General features: G+C 42.4%; 1 protein-coding gene across 8 annotated transcripts in view; it reads right to left on the bottom strand.

Annotated features, from left to right (window-relative positions):
- The window catches only part of MAGI2 (membrane associated guanylate kinase, WW and PDZ domain containing 2), a 1,226,839-nt gene that overhangs the window by 427,882 nt on the left and 782,427 nt on the right, over positions 1-16,530 (bottom strand). For all 8 annotated transcript variants that reach the window (XM_075064467.1, XM_075064476.1, XM_075064468.1 and 5 more), the window contains one exon: positions 940-1,155. In XM_075064467.1, the coding sequence (XP_074920568.1) occupies positions 940-1,155 (216 nt within the window). The remainder of the gene's footprint in view (positions 1-939; positions 1,156-16,530) is intronic.

Here is a 16,530-nt window from a genome sequence, read left to right as displayed (position 1 = left end):
GGCTTTTCCTGTTTACCTGCCCGCTGCATCCGAGTTCAGATTGCTGTCCAGAGCGGTCAGTGCTGCACTCTGGGATGCCGCCCGGAGGCCAATAACGTCGATTTCCGTCCACACGAACCCTAATCCGAGTTATCACTATCAAATTTAGCGCTACTCCTCTCGTTTGGGAGGAGTTCCGAAATCGATTTAAGGAGCCATTTAATTCGATATTAATGACGACGTCGTGTGAACGGGTACAGCGTTAAATCGGTATATCGGCCATTAAACCGATTTAAAGTCGCAGTGTAGACCTGGCCTCAGGTTCACAAAGATTCTGTTGCATTAATGCACTAAGACTTTGCTGTTACACAATGTCTCATTTGAAAAGTTCAAAGCATTTTACAAAAATTAACTTGCTAATTATTTTACAGCAGGGGTTCCCAAACTTGGTTCATGGCTTGTTCAGAGTAAGCCCCAGCAGGCTGCAAGATGTTTTGTTTACCTGAGCATCTGCAGGTATGGCCGCTTACAGCTCCCATTCTGGTTCGCCATTCCCAGCCAATGGGAGCTGCGGGAAGCTGCGTGGGCTGGGCCACTCCTTCCTGCAGTTCCCATTGGCCGGGAACAGCAAACCGCAGCCACTGGGATCTGCGAGCAGCTGTACCTGCGTACGCTCGGGTAAACAAAGCATCTTGCGGTCCACCAGGGTCTTACCCTGAAGAAGCTGCGAACCAAGTTTAGGAACCCCTGTTTTACAGAAAGGAAAACTGAGGTACACACTCCATGTAATTTGTTCTAGGTTATACAGGAATCCAGTTTCTCAGGAGTCCTGGCTATTAGTCTTGTGCTCTTCAGCACAAGATAAATACTCCCTCCCCAAAGTGAGCATCCTCATAATTGCAGAAGGAAATAACCATGAAATAACTGAAATAAAATTCAGTAGTGGATAAATGGACTAACCTGGTGTTACTACCATGCCATTTCCATTGACCACAGGTCTTTCTTCCTCTTCCTCTTCCAGTGGTTCAATACCTGTCTTCTCCATATTGCTCACTGATTTATTCCTCTTACGTTTGCCTTCAGCACTAGGTGTGGCACCTGGAAGGATGTGATCTGTCACATTTAACAATAATGGAGCTGGCTCTGCTGGAGGCTTTGGAGTGCCGTAATAGTTGTCTGCAAATAAAATCAGTAGGACAATAGTTAAATTCTTAAGAACAGCTTTTGCACCATAAGAAACTATGGATACTGTATGACATAGCAATAGTTTCACTGCCCCTTTTCAAAGTCAGTGCAAAACACTGTGAAGTTAAAATTTCATTTTTTATGAAATAGTAATTGATTTTTTTAGTGATAGGCCAAACCAATTTCACACCGCTGTATGCCATGAAATAGGGGGGCTTGGAGGCTTGAAGGGACCAAAAATGGAGTAATTGTCTATCCACGATGGCAAACACATTCTGTTTTATGTCACATCATGCTTGTAACAAAGAAGTTCTATGTATACCTATAGATTGGTTGGTAGATAATCCCTGCTTATAAATCTTTAATAATGCCTCAAGTCCATTTCCATAACTCCTACATTAGTCAACAATTCTAGGGAGCAGAATAGCTCAGTGGTTTGAGCATTGGCCTGCTAAACCCAGGGTTGTGAGTTTAATCCTTGAGGGTCCATTTGGAGATTGGTCCTGCTTTGAGCAGGGGGTTGGATTAGATGATCTCTTGAGGTCCCTTGCAACCCTAATAATCTATGATTCTTACTCTTCATGAACATGCATCCAGGTTTATAATAGTTAATACTAATATATTTTGGAAGATCTATGAAACCTCATGCTTCATGGTTTCAGCAATCTCTAACTATTAGGGATTTGAAAAACTAATGTGGTGGGGGGAAAAATTATCTCACATCTGTCTAACATGAACTAGCACCTTCCTCTGAATCATCTGAAGCTAGCCATTGTCAGAGGCAGGTTGTTGGACTAGATGCACCACAGATATCATCTGTGGTGCATCTAGTCCAACAATTCCTTTGTTCGTATGTTCCTATGCCCCTTGAGGCTAGCAGAATCCTTTAACAGCATCCCCAGCTTGTTTTAAAAAACCTGTGTAAGAATTCAATTCAAGAAGAAAACAGCAAACAGTGACTCTGTTAGCTATATGATGCACAAGAATTAAATTTACACCATCTATATCAGGGTTTCCCAAACTTGGTTCACAGCTTGTTCAGGGTAAGCCCCTGGTGGGCTGTGAGATACTTTGTTTACTGAAGCCGCTCCTAGCTCCCAGTGACTGCGGTTCACCGTTCCCAGCCAATGGGAGCTGCAGGAAGCGGTGACCTGGCCCACGCCACTTCTCGCAGCTCCCATGGGCTGTATATACAGTATTATCATCACCAATACATTTATGGTTTGCTTAAGAAATTCAAAGGACAAGTCATATAACCGTTTTACAGTTTTTCTTCCAATATTTTTATTGCTTCTGCATGAGCTAATACCAGTAGCACCTTCAAAACCTATTCTTACGTTTAAATGTGCCACATACAGGTAAAGTACCTTGCTCAGTAAAGCATTATGAGGTGCATTTTTCAGGCAGTATGGGGATAGTTCTGGGACCTGTATTCCTGTGTGTTTTGTAACTCAGTACAATTTTCACTCATGAGACCACCTAAGTACAGATAAGTAATTAAGTATTCTAACAACTAGTTAAAGCTTTATGAATTTTCACAGTGAATTAGCACCACATTATTTAGAACAGATGTTTAACGGCCCTCAGACTCACTCTGGACTAGAATCATAGAAGTGCAGGAGTGGAAGGGACCGTGAGAGGTCATCAAGTCCAGTCCCGCGCACTGAAGACAGAACTACATAATAACTACTCCATTTCTGACAGGTGTTTGTCTAACGTGTTCTTAAAAACCTTCAGTGATAGAAATTCCACAACCTCCTTGGCAATTTGTTCCAGGATTTAATTACCCTGACAGTTGGCAAGTTTTTCCTAATCTAACCTAACCTCTCTTGCAGCAATTGAAGCCCTATCCTCAGAGGCTAACGAGAACAACTTTTGCCAGCATTTGCCAAAGATTTTCTCGGTAATTATTTAAGTACGTTTTAAAAAATATCAATATTAGAGAGGGTCTCAATCCATTTGAAAAGCTCTGATGGAGCAATTACTTATTTACTGAGAGCTGACAACAGATGGATTTGAAGCTAACAGACATTAAACAAGACCAGATTCACTTCTGTATTTCCATAACTGCATACAGTATTATCCATAATGGTGGCAATCATGCCTTGAACATATTGTAAATTTTGAAAGGAATTTATTTCTCCTATTTTAAAACCCCTCCCTACCTAAAACACTTCTCCAACTCAAAAGCATTACTCTTCCCTGATTGTGCAGCAGCATAAAGCATTGATTTTATGAATTGCAGCACTCAACCTCAACCAGTAACAGGTCAATTCTGATTCCAGTTCTGAAGTTAAAAGTGCAGTGCAGTGCCTTTACTGTAACCTAGCTTCTATGGCCCCTTCCTTGTTTTACCATTTTCATACATAGCCAAGTGCTGTAGTTCAATTATACTTTTAAAGATTATTGATTTACTGGAAGAAATTTGTAATGACATAACTAGTACATTTGTAAATCAATCAAATAGTCTGGAACACTAGGCAACAGAACACACCCCATAAAGATTTTCTAAATACAGGAGATGATCATTCTATTTCAGGAAGTTAAATACCCATCTCTGTTAGACCCACGTATATGTTGGCAAATCTCTAGAGAGCCATAAGCATAAAGCCTTGTGAAAAGATTTCATACGAACGTAACAGATTTCAAAACACAAGAGACAACATTGTACATTTAAGATTAGAAGTCAGAGAGGATTTCATTCTTTTTGTTTCAAACTGAAAACTCAATATAAATTTCCATGTTCCTGACCTCCAAAATAAGAGAGCAAGAGAGTACTCCACTGACTTCAAAGTGAGATTTGGTGTATTGTCCAATCCATAAAAATAGCAGCGCCATCTAATTTAGCAAGCTTTGTTATGAATTTATTCTATAAAAGCTGTGGATTACTGTGTTCTATATTTCACAGAATAGCAATACACTTACATAGCATTTTACACTTGCAAAGCTCTGTACAAACATTAACTAATTAATCCTAATAATAGTCCTATATCATAGTCCCCATTTTGCAGACTGGGAAGCTGAGACATGTGGCTGGATTTTTAAAGGTACAGTATTTTGGAGTCTAAAGAAAGAGATTTCTATGGGAGTGAGGTGCCTATGCACTTTCTAAAATCCAATCAGGCACCTATCTTCTTCTTTAGGCACCTAAATACCTTGAAAAATCAGACCTACAGAGACTCAGGATAGTTATGGCTTTTGGAAGCCCAAGAATACTGGAAGGAGAAGCAAAGAGCACACTGTCCAGGAAAAGCTACTTGACATTGGGAAGCCTCTTACTAATTCTGTACAACCAGGACAAACAGCTCTGTAAGTGTGGGATGATGAGGGGAATGTTGGGCCCAATCCTCACCATAGTCTGAAACTTTCTTCTGAGGCCACTAGATCTGCTTGTATTTCTTGCCAACCTCCCTTTCTACCTGGCCCATGTGCTGCTGTCTCTCATCTATACTGTGTTGGAGTTAAATTATTGGATTTTAACTGCTGGCTTGGCTAGTTTGCCACAAGTAATCTTATCAAATCAAAGCATGCCAAATACCAAGACTAAATTCTCTAAAAAACAAGACTTCGAGCCAAGGGCATCATCCTGTCAGCTGACACAACAAGCCCTATATAGTATGTCCTCACAGCCTTCTTTCCTAGTTGAGAACAGCAGTCTAGACAGTAGACTATAAATGATTATCTCTGTGTGTTTCCAACTATCTGAGCTATTCTGAGAGAGAAGGTGAGTGAGGTAATATCTTTTATTGGACCAGCTTCTGTTGGTGAGAGAGACAAGCTTTCAAGCCACACAGAGCTCTTCCTCGAGTCAGGAAAAGGTACTCCCAGAGTCACAGCTAACTCCCAGAGTCACAGCTAAGTAGATAACACATATTGTAAGGGACCATGCAAGGTACAGAGGCCTGTTAACATCTCTACAGCCACAGGACAAAAGGGGGTGGGCTAGTGGGTTACAGACTGTGGTAATACACCATAAATCCAGTGTCTCTGTTCAGTTTATGATTTTTAGTGTCTTCCAGAGTTATGAATTTAAGCTCCCAGGCTCATCTTTTGAAAGTGTTGTGAAGGTTTCCTTTGAGGATAAGGACTGAGAGATCAGATACAGAGTGATTGCTCTGTGAACAGTGAAAAGTGTGATATGATGTTTTTGTCTTTTATCGTTTTCCTGTGTGTTTATCTGAGAGCATAGTGATTGTCTGGTTTCACCCACATAGTTGTTATTGGAGCATTTACATTGTACATTTACATGTACATTGCATGAGGTATACCACATGTTGTGAATATCCCACAACCAACATGGCTATAACTGCACTACATACAAAATGTCCTGTTTTGAAAAGGCATAAATGATAATATTAAATCAGAGAGATGCTCAGAATATTTAGTGAGCCAGATGCAATACGCAAACATTAGAATTCAGTGGCTAGTGAAAAATAAAAGTTCCTTCTTTCTTGGATCATTGCTCCTACTCCCTCTGGCTTCACTGTAAAGAGGATCCTCTATCGTATACATTCAGCAAGTATCCTTAGAAAGGAGCCTGGACCAAAAAAAAAAAAAAAAAATTACCAGGAAGGCTTAATCCTGTTCACCCTCCTGATGATAGAGTTCCAGACCTGAATCTTCAGGTGATGCATACAAAGGAAGAAATAAGGACAAAGAAATTTGGGGTTTTCCCCCTGACTTTAGTTTAGCAATTTGAGCGAGGCTTAAAAAATCCATATAATAAAGAAAACATTCAGGAGTAGATGCCTATCTTGTTTCCTGCCAAGGTAGGAGTCAAGACTAAGAATAATAGATCTATTTATGGGAACTGGGAAGAAGAAAAATCATTACAGCAAAACGTAAGAGAAAGCCACAAACAGAGAAATTAAGAGATTATAACAAGACTAAACAATTGCGGAGAAAAGTAATGCCGAGCCCAAGTCAAAAGCCCAGATACAAAGGTCCCCACACTTTGGGATGCTACAGAATCCCATTCCTTAATCAGATCCATATTTCTCATCAGAGCCTCATTTTTAGAATGGGATAAACCAAAACCTGAGCAACAAATGCTCCCAAAATTCTGTTTGTTCAGAATCCCACTCTGTACTTGTTTGTAACTTCCAAGGAGATTACATAGATTCCTGGGACTCTGTCTGCTGACAGCTCAGGGAGAGGCACACTGTCCCTGGTAGGGAGGGGGAGCCAAGGCAGACTCAGAGTCCACCCAGAAACCAAAAGGGAGTGACAGACCTTCCCAAGGAGAAGCCATTTTGTAGTCAGTCTGGAGTCAACCAGGAAAAAGGGAGGACTGGCTATGTGGGGAGCTGGTGAGTCCCAGGCTTGCATGCAGGGGCAGCTCTAGGCATTTTGCCACCCCAAGCACAGCAGGCAGGCTGCCTTCGGTGGCTTGCCTGTGGAGGGTCCACTGGTCCCGCGGCTTCGGCCGAATATATGTTTATGTGTTTGTGTTATTTCTTGGAATTCTCCAACTATCTGGCAAGTAAGTGGGGATTACTCTCTAGTTGGAATTTTCCAGGAAGGAGCGAGGGGGGTGGAGGCACCACCAAATAATTTCATAGGAAAAAAAGAAAGAAGATAACACCCTGCTGGGTGGGTGGTGGGATCCAAAAGAACCCAGACCTGTCCATCAAAACCTGAAAGGGGATTGGCATTAAAGGAGGTAACCAAGTGGAGAGGGGCACTACATGTTTATAGAGCACTGAATTGCTGAAATATTTAAACAAGATAATGTGAGCCTTGGGCACATCTCTAGGAAAAAGGAAAGCAGATGTTGGTGGTTGTTTCCACTAATCTAGGAATACAGCCATTATACATGCTACTGTAAAACATTTAGTTGAACTATCCTCCCATGTCCCTTTGGAGCCACATAATTTACAAATTAAAGGTAAAAGTATTCCAGGCTCCATTTACTGTTTGGATATATACCATTTAGATTTGATGTCATACTCTCTCACCTCTTCCACTGAAAACAAATTATGTTTCAGAAACTCAATTCACTGCAATGGCATGCAGAGTTCTGGGCGGACATCAGTCAGTATTATTTGAAATAATAAATGTAAATATTTTGTACATTTGAAATTGAAATAATAAATGTACATATTTTGTTATCTGTATTAAACTGAAAACTTACACATTGCCCATCATGAGGCCTACCACATACCACTTTAATGATAAGCTATAATCTAAGAGCCCAGACTTTATATGGATGGTGGAAATATGGGGAAAATGAGAAATCAGGTTTTGGAATGGATTACAAATAATTGTAACAAGACCATTGTAAGAACATCTAACAAAATGTTTATTCTTATGTTCAGACTTTAAGGCCAGGAGGGACGAATTAGATTGTGTAGTCTGATCTCCTGCACAACATAAGGCCATTTCTATAATATAAAGAGAATAGAATTGGTAGTGACCCCTATATTCATGCTGCCTAACACCTTCCATTTTAAAATATTCTTGAAAACATTTTTGAGAAGCTCTAACACCTTCATAGTTTACAGCAGTCTATTGAAATTCAGGAGGGAGAAATACCAGGGGCCAGAGAAGATATTCCATAAAATTCCACTAATTTTAAGCTAAGTTATAAACAGTTAAAAATCTCCATTTTTCTTCTCTGATAAAAAATGTCACAATAATAACAGAACATGAACAATCTAGTAATCAACCTAGTAACAGCTGCCACTACACTGGGTATCAGAGACGTAACAAGGGCATTTTAGCACCCGTGCAAGAAAGCATATTTGTGCCCCGATAGGGTGACTAGATAGCAAGTGTGAAAAATCGGGACAAAGGGGCGAGGGGCAGTAGGTTGCCTATATAAGACAAAGCCTCTAATATTGGGACGTCTGGTCACCCTTGTCCCCCACTGTTTTTTCCTTCATTTCTCTATCCCATTTTTCCACTCCTGCAGCTTTGCGCCCTGAGTGACTGCCCTGCTCACCCTGCCTGGGTTATAGCCCTGCTGGGAATGTCTGGGAATTGCCAAAGCAGATGTAAGGCTTGAAACAGAGAAAAAAGCAGCGCCAGGTTCCCTCACGACTGGCATGTAGCCCAAGCATCCCATCCCATTCTAAAGAAGGTATCATATGGGCCTGCAGGTTCCTCAATGCCTAGTGAGTGGGGACAGGGAGATCTGGGTTGGACTCCCATTGTAAAGCTCCAAGACCACATAGTGCTAGTGGCCTATTCCCTCCTGGGGGTGGGGGGCATCATATGAGGCAGGAGCCCCTCACCTTGAGGGATAGGGAGGTGTGACAAAGTGCCGTGAGCCAGCAGCTGACCCAGCACTGTGGTCACATAGGCACTAACTAGTGCTCCCAGAGAAGCTCAGATTGAGGAGCAGAAGACTTAATTGCCTAATCAGACTATAGGCTGATGAGGTGAGGAGCTAATTATCCTATCAGATAAGAAGATAGTTGAAAAACACAGGAAGGAAGTGAAAAGAAAGGAGACAGGGGCTAGCACAGCCCACGGAAAGCCAGATCTCCAGCTGGCGAGTTTGTGCTTCCTCTCCCTGGAGAAAAGGCTCAGGACTGAAGGATACTGTAGGTACAAGTGCTGTGTGGGGATTGTGAGAGGAAAGGAGAGGAGAGGAGCCTGCCTTATTGCAGGAGGAAAACAGAGCTGGACTGGGTCAGACTCAAGCAACTATGGCCTGAAACCAACACATGGTACCAGTGACCCATCATCCATCCAGGAAAACTGTCTTCTCCTGCAGGGAGCTAACATTGCCAATCCTGTAACCCAAGCAGTTGCAGTCTGTACTACAGTGCTGAAGGTTCCAGATGCTGATGAACTGGGGGAAGAGAGGGGGAAGGGTTGTTGTTATAGTGGCGCATAATAGATTTCATTTTTATCTTTTTTCCTAACAAAACAAAACACACTTAGAAATAGCAGGAAGCAAACCCTATTTTGAAATATTATTTAGTTGCAAAGTGAAGCACTCGAAAGTTAAGAAATGCCAGATTCACTGTTGTCTGTGCAACCCTAAATTCAGCTGTTTTGTGCATATATACATTATGATGTGGTTGCAGGAGGACTTAACTAATGTTGTGTGAGCAACATCAAATTTGGCATTTCCTAGCTTTTGAATGCTTCACTTTGCAACCCCAATAATATTCTTTTAATGCAGATTTTTTAAATGTAATAAAGTACACTGTTTTCAAATGCATAGAAATAAGAATATTAAAGAACTGCAGACGTTTCCTTTCTTTTAAAAATTCTGATAATTTTCTTATAAGACTCGAAAAGAGGAAAACAATAGACAGACATTCAAATATAATTAGTGCTGTATTTTAACAATGTTCCAGACAATTACAACCTCCTTAAGGAAGTCTCACAAACTTCTGCTCTCCCACTCCACTCTAGTTGAGTAATTTATTTTGACGACTGTCTATACTATAATTACTTTTTTAATCACTATAGTAAGGGTGGGTGAGTATATTTTGTGCTTGGGCTCATAAATTTTCATGACAGTTTTGCAATGCTGCCTGTTTCACTGGCACTGCAGTTTTTTAGTTTCTCATGAGAGACATCCAAAAAAAAAATAGGTTTGAAAAACTCCCATTTTTGTTTGTGGCATTTGTGATGTCACAAGCCAGGAAAAGCTGCAGGCCAGGATTATCTAAGGGAAGTAATTTTGTTAAAAATATGGTGATTACAGTGCTCACTAACAGTGCCAAGCTTCCTTCTAATTCTTCAGGAATATTACAAATATATTTTTTTACTTATGGCAAGACCTTGCAACTAACTCCACCTTCGAAAAAGAATCTCTACTTTCATGAAGAGACTGAAGAATCAATCCTCTTTTTTTCTTTCCTAACTAAGCCTTTGAATCAGATTGTTTAGCAGTTTGAGCCCAGTTGTTAAATCAATGTCTGAAAATAAGGCACAAATTAGAAGGTATTTAGTCTGGCAGAGCTGTTAGAAATGGCATATTTCCTTATTTAAATATAGGCAGATGACATCAAATGCACTGGATGGGGCAAGTGGATGTGGAGATTCCTGGGGCAACTTCCTATAAAAAGTGTTTTCAAAATTATCTTTTACACCATCTACTGAATAACGCATAGACACTGAGCTTGAGTCTGCCCCAGGAGCAGCAAGGCAGCAGCACTAGGGGAGGGATTATTTCCAGGGACCTTGGAGTTCTCTCAGTCTAGAGGAGTTTCGAGTTCTGGCTGGTAGAGGCCTTAGTGCTTCTCTGTGTGCAGACACCCTCCCCTATTGGCTCCTGCCCACTTACTCCCAGTGGAGTGGAGTTTTGTTTGCCTTGAACTGCTGGACTCTTCTTCAGGAAAACTGCTCATACGGCCTGGTTTCTCACAGCTTCCCCCAGCAGACACCAGCCAGTGAACCAAGTACAGTAGAACCTCAGAGTTATGAACACCAGAGTCATGAACTGACTGATCAACCACACACCTTATTTGGAACCATAAGTATGCAATTGGGGGGCAGCAGAGACAAAAAAAAAAGAAAGAAAAAGAAAAACAAAGACAAATACAGCACAGCACTGTGTTAAATGTAAACTACTATATATGAAAGGAAAGTTTTAAAAAAAATTTACGAGGTAAGGAAGCTGTTTCTGTGCTTGTTTCATTTAAACTGAGATGCTTAAAAGCAGCATTTTTCTTCTGCATTGTAAAGTTTCAAAGCTGAATTAAGTCAGTGTTCAGTCGTAAACTTTTGAAAGAACAACCATGATATTTTGTTCAGAGTTACGAACAACCTCCATTCCTGAGGTGTTCGTAACTCTAAGGTTCTACTGTTTGCTGACTTCAGAGTCAATTAACGACATCACATGGCTCTGGGATTGTCTAGTCATCCATATTTAAATTAAATAATCAAATATGGCTATAGATTTCTTTTCCTGGTAGTGTTTTGGGCCTCAATGCACTCGCACAAGAAGTTTTTAAATTTAAACATATGTGGAATAGAGATGGCAGAGTTGTCAAACAGTTCCAGACAGGACAGGCCTGTTTCCAGTCCTCCACTACTATAGTGATCCAACTTTACATAATAAGATTCTTGTCTTTCCAGGTCACAGTCTGACTGTATCAGCTACCAGTAAGGAACATCTGAGTTTGCCCCATTTTAAATGGATATTTACCAAGGTAAAAATAAAAAAAATATGATTGCTTTCATCTTTAACACATGGAAAGATTAAGTAAGATCAGCACAAGGAGAAGTCAGAGGTTGATAAATAAATGGACACAAGCCACAGCCTCTCCTGGACAGTCCAGATATATTACGTCCATTGCCCCTTTAAGGAGATCAACATACAACAGTCTGCTGCCTTAAATGGAGTTACCCAAACCATTCACAATACTGAGAGACTGCTGAACTTGAATTAATATGCAAATTAGATACAATTAACTTAGGTTTGAACAGAGACTGGGAATGGTTGGGCCATTACACTAACTGAATCTATTTCCCCATGTTAAATATCCTCACACCTTCTATGGGTCATCTCGATTATCACTTCAAAAGTTTTTTTTCTCCTGCTGATGATAGCTCATCTCAGTTGATTTGCCTCTTACAGTTGGTATGGCCACTTGTAATCAGAAATGATTACAAGAAAAATAAAGATAAAACACTTTCTAAACTTAAACTAGCGGTTTAAACTGATGTGCCTTTCCACATGTTTCCAGTACCATTGCTGACCAGACTTTCAGGATTGGCTCCCAAAGTCTAACAACTGCTTCTTTTGTCTTCTTAGGTGAAGAGAGAGAGCTGGGTAGGGAATGATAACTTGGGGTGTATTTACCCCTCACTTTTACAGTTCGGTCACCCTTTGAAATGCATTTCCCTGAGAGTGACCCCTAGATAAAGTTCTTTCCAGCTGACAGCTGGAGACATGGGGTCTGAGGGGGGAGAGGTTTCATGCTCCTATTTGCTAAGATACAGAACAGTTTGATCCTGCCCCCCTCCTTGTCAATGAATGGCCACTTGCTAGGTGGTGGCCAATCAGCTATAGGTGTCAGCTTGTCCTTTGTCTTTGAGAAACAGCTTTATCTACTCCCCAGACTTGTCTGGTAAATACACTTCAGTCATGATTACAGCTTATGTTCATAATTTTTATATAATGTTGCTATATATGTTTCACCATGATGTTATTGACCAGGAAGTTATTAGTTTTACAGTGAAACCTTACAAGGCATATTTTTTACAAAGATTATTACAGCGGTGTGTAGGGTGCGAAAACGGGGATGCATGCCATCCCAATATCCATCTTTCAAGAACAAAGAAATCAGCATTTTTGATGCTGTAAGGGTGGATTCTGGCTGGAACAGCTAGTCATGCTAAGGATGTTTCTGTAAGTAGGGAAACCATGTTGAACTATAGCTGATTAAGTTAAGTTTTAGTCTCAGAAACATGGTTTTTTTTTGTTAGCTGGAAAGTATTTCTAACTTTATTCCTTCTACTTGATATCATTTAAACATACAACTTTTTATTTAATAAACGTGTTCTACTTTTAGTATAAACCAGTTCAGTGCAGTGACTGAAATAAGGGTGTTTGTCAAACACCAGTTAAATTTATAAATGCAGTAGGTTGACTCTTCAATGGAGAAATGAATTTAATATCTTCTGTAAATGTACCGTGATAGGGCTGTGCACTGCAGAGAGACGACTCTGAAGACATCTCTGAGAAGCTCGGGGGCTGATTGTTATCTGCTAGGGAAGATTAGGACTGGTAGAGTCTCAAGGAGTTAGCTGGTGAGGAAGACAGTCTTTGCTGTAATCTTCAGAAAAGCTTACTCTTTCCTTTCGGGGCACAGAATAAGTCAATTATGGAGAATGTCTTAGAACACAGATGACTACTTATTGGAAGCAGCAGAGAGGGACATACACTCAAAACTTCTAACAAAACATTTCCTTTCTGCAGAAACAGTGTGTTAGGAAATAAAGGCCATTGAAAATTATTTAATGTATTTTGGATGGCTTTAGAAATGGGATAAATGCACAATAAAAACAGGCATTATTAAACACAGATGAGAGTTTCATGACTAATCCCACAAAACCAGATTGTAAGTAATGAAGCAGGGAATGTGCCAGATTAGAAATACACAGTCATTTCCATCTGAGTCAAAGGTTAAAACTTCCATTGATAGAAAGCTCTATGACATCATGAAATCATTCCAAATTCAAAGTTGCAGTAAAGTGTTGTAGATGTGAATACTGTAGGCCAGATCCAGAGCCGTGCTATGGTGGTTTTCTCTTGCTCCAGTGCCACAAAACTATTAGATCTGGCTTCCTAAGAATTTCTTCTGTCTACAGACATCCCTGGGCAGTACAGAGATATTATACGGTATGTCTATACTGCAATAAAAACCCAAGGCTGGCCCATGCCAGCGGACTTGGGCTCGTAGGGTTCAGGTTAAAGGGCTGTTTAATTGTGATGTAGACGTTCGGGCTCTATGACACTAGAAGAACAGGCTCTTAGGGTGCTGCTCAGCCAGGTGTAAGATACAGAAGTTTTGAAGCCTCGGGACTGAGGAATATAAAGGGCACCGCTGCCTTTCACCTTCTGGTCTTTTACTGAGCACAGCTTGGCCTGACCAGAAAATCTAGACCTTGTATCTTTAGAAGAAGTACTTTGATTAATTCATATTAATTATGGAGTAGGAGAAGGAAATTACTGGTTAAAACCAAAGGACAGACAACTAGGGTTGCCAGGCATCTGGTTTTCAACTGGTTAGGGTTAGGGACCAGGCCGTTAAAAATCAATTTGGATGCCTACAGTGGGGCAGGCAGGTTGCCTGCCTGGCTCTGTGTGGCTCACAGGAAGCTGCTGGCATCTCCCTCTGGCTCCTAGGCAAAGGGGTTGCCACAGGGGCACTGCATGCTGCCCTGCCCCGAATGCTGGCTCCACAGCTCCCATTGGCCAGGAACCACAGCCAATGGGAGCTGCAGGGGTGGCGCCTGCAAGCAGGGGCAGCGTGTGTAGCCGTGTAACCATGTTTCCACCTAGGAGCCAGAGGGAGATACTGCTGCTTTTGGGAGCCACCTGGGGTGAGCGCCACCTGGAGCCTGCACCCTGCACCCCCTCCCATACCCCAACCCCCTGCCTCTGGCTTGAACCCCCTTCTGCACTCCAAACACCTCATCCCCAGTCCCACCCCAGAGCTTGCACCCCCAGCCAGAGCCCACATCCCAGCCCACTGCCCCAGCCTGGAGCCCCTCCACACACTCTGAACCCCTCGGCCCCCAACTCACAGCCTGATCCCCCTCCTGCACCCCAAACCCCTCATCTCTGGCCCCACCCTAGAGCCAGTACCTCCAGCCAGAGCCCTCGCCCCTCTTGCATCCCAACCCCCCAGCCTGAGCCCAGTGAAAATGAGAGAGGGTGGGGGAGAACGAGCAATGGAGATGGGGGGGATGGAGTGAGCAGGGGCAGGGCCGTGGAGAAGGGGCAGCGTAGGGGCATGACCATGGGGAAGAGGCAGGTCAGGGACAGGGCAAGGGTGTTCGGTTTTCTGCAGCTAGAAAGTTGGCAACCCTACAGACAATTCATTCAGACTTTACTGTCAATAATCACACCAGCATGAACACAGATACAGTAACTCCTCACTCAACTCTGTAGTTATGTTCCTGAAAAATGCGATTTTAAGTGAAACGATGTTAAGAGAATCCAATTTCCCCATAAGAATTAATGTAAATTGAGAGGTTAGGTTCCAGGGAATTTTTTTTCACCAGACAAAAGACTATATATATACACACAGTGTAAGTTTTAAACAAACAATTTAATACTGTACACAGCAATGATGATTGTGAAGCTTGACTAAGGTAGGGGAATCAGAAGGAGGGATACTTCCCAGGGAATACCTTGCTGCTAAATGATTAACTAGCACTTGGCTGAGCCCTCAAGGATTAACACATTGTTGTTAATGTAGCCTCACACTACACGGCAGCACGAATGGACAGAGGAGACACAATAGACACATGGCAGTGGTTGCAAACATTCCCTGTGGAAATTGAATGTGATGATGAATCCACACTATCCAACTGGAGCGCACCACTCCCTCCACTTCCCAAAGTGCCAGGGGGTGCATGTGTGTGCATGAGGGAGAGACAGACACACACCGTGTATGTGTGTGAGAGAGAGAAAGTGTGTGTGTGAGAGAGAAAGATGTGCATTGCCCCTTTAAGTACGCTGACCCCACTCTAAGTACACTGCCTTTTTTAAGCAGATCAGCAAGTTGAGACAGCAGCTTCTGCCAGCAAGCTCCCTCCATCCTGAGTCCTGTCATGTCTCACCCCGATCTGGAGATGGGGTATAGGAGTGGGGGGGGTCAGGAGATGGGGAGGGGGACACTTTGATATCAGCACTCCTCTTCCCCCACACCCCTGGCACAGCAAGCAGGAGGCTCCTGGGAGCAACTCCAAGGCAGAGGGCACGAGCAGCACATGGCAGTGGGGGGGAGGGACACCTGAACTGCCTGTAATTGATAGCCTGCTCGGCAGCTGCAGCACAGGGAACTTAGGGGAGCTGATATTGGGGCTGCTGGCCCACCCTGGTTCCAAGCCCCCACCAGCTAGCTCCAATGGGCTGCTCTTCCTGCAAGCAGTGGACAAAGCAGGCGGCTGCCAAACAACGTTATGAGGGAGCATTGTGCAACGTTAAACGAGCATGTTCTCTAATAGATCAGTGATGTAACAACGTTAACTGGGATGACGTTAAGTGAGGAGTTACTGTAACTAGAACAGGCCTGCACAACTGAGTTTAATACAGTCATCAATAAATGACTCACTCTTCCATTTTTTATTGTTTTTTTGAATACTCATTACTCCTGAGGGCATTCTGAGCCAAAAAATTAAAAAGTCTGTGCACAATATTTTAAAATTCTTCAAAATTCTGAAAATCTTATTTGTCAAATAAATGTGGAGGCTCCACCATGACACTGGAGAGCAGGGCTGGCTTTAGCAAGTGTGGGGCTTGATTTGTACTCACCTGATGGCGCTCCGGGTCTTCCACGGCACTTTGGCAGCAGATCTCATAGACTCTTAGATTTTAAGGTCAGAAGGGACCATTATGATCATCTAGTCTGACCTCCTGCACAATGCAGGTCACAGAATCTCACCCACCCACTCCTGTAACAAGCCGCTAACCTATGTCTGAGTTACTGAACTCCTCAAATCGTGGTTTGAAGACTTCAAGCTGCAGAGAATCCCCCAGCAAGTGACTCGTGCTCCATGCTGCAGAGGAAGGCGAAAAACCTCCAGGGCCTCTGCCAATCTGCCCTGGAGGAAAATTCCTTGCTGACCTCAAATATGGCAATCAGTTAAACCCTGAGCATGTGGACAAAACTCACCAGCCAGCATCCAGGAAAGAATTCTCTGTAGTAACTCAGATCCCACCCCATC

Source organism: Chelonoidis abingdonii, chromosome 1, assembly GCF_003597395.2.
Source record: "Chelonoidis abingdonii isolate Lonesome George chromosome 1, CheloAbing_2.0, whole genome shotgun sequence".
Lineage (NCBI taxonomy): Eukaryota > Metazoa > Chordata > Testudines > Testudinidae > Chelonoidis > Chelonoidis abingdonii.
Note: the sequence above shows the minus strand (reverse complement) of the source record. Positions and strands in the feature narration are given on the sequence as shown.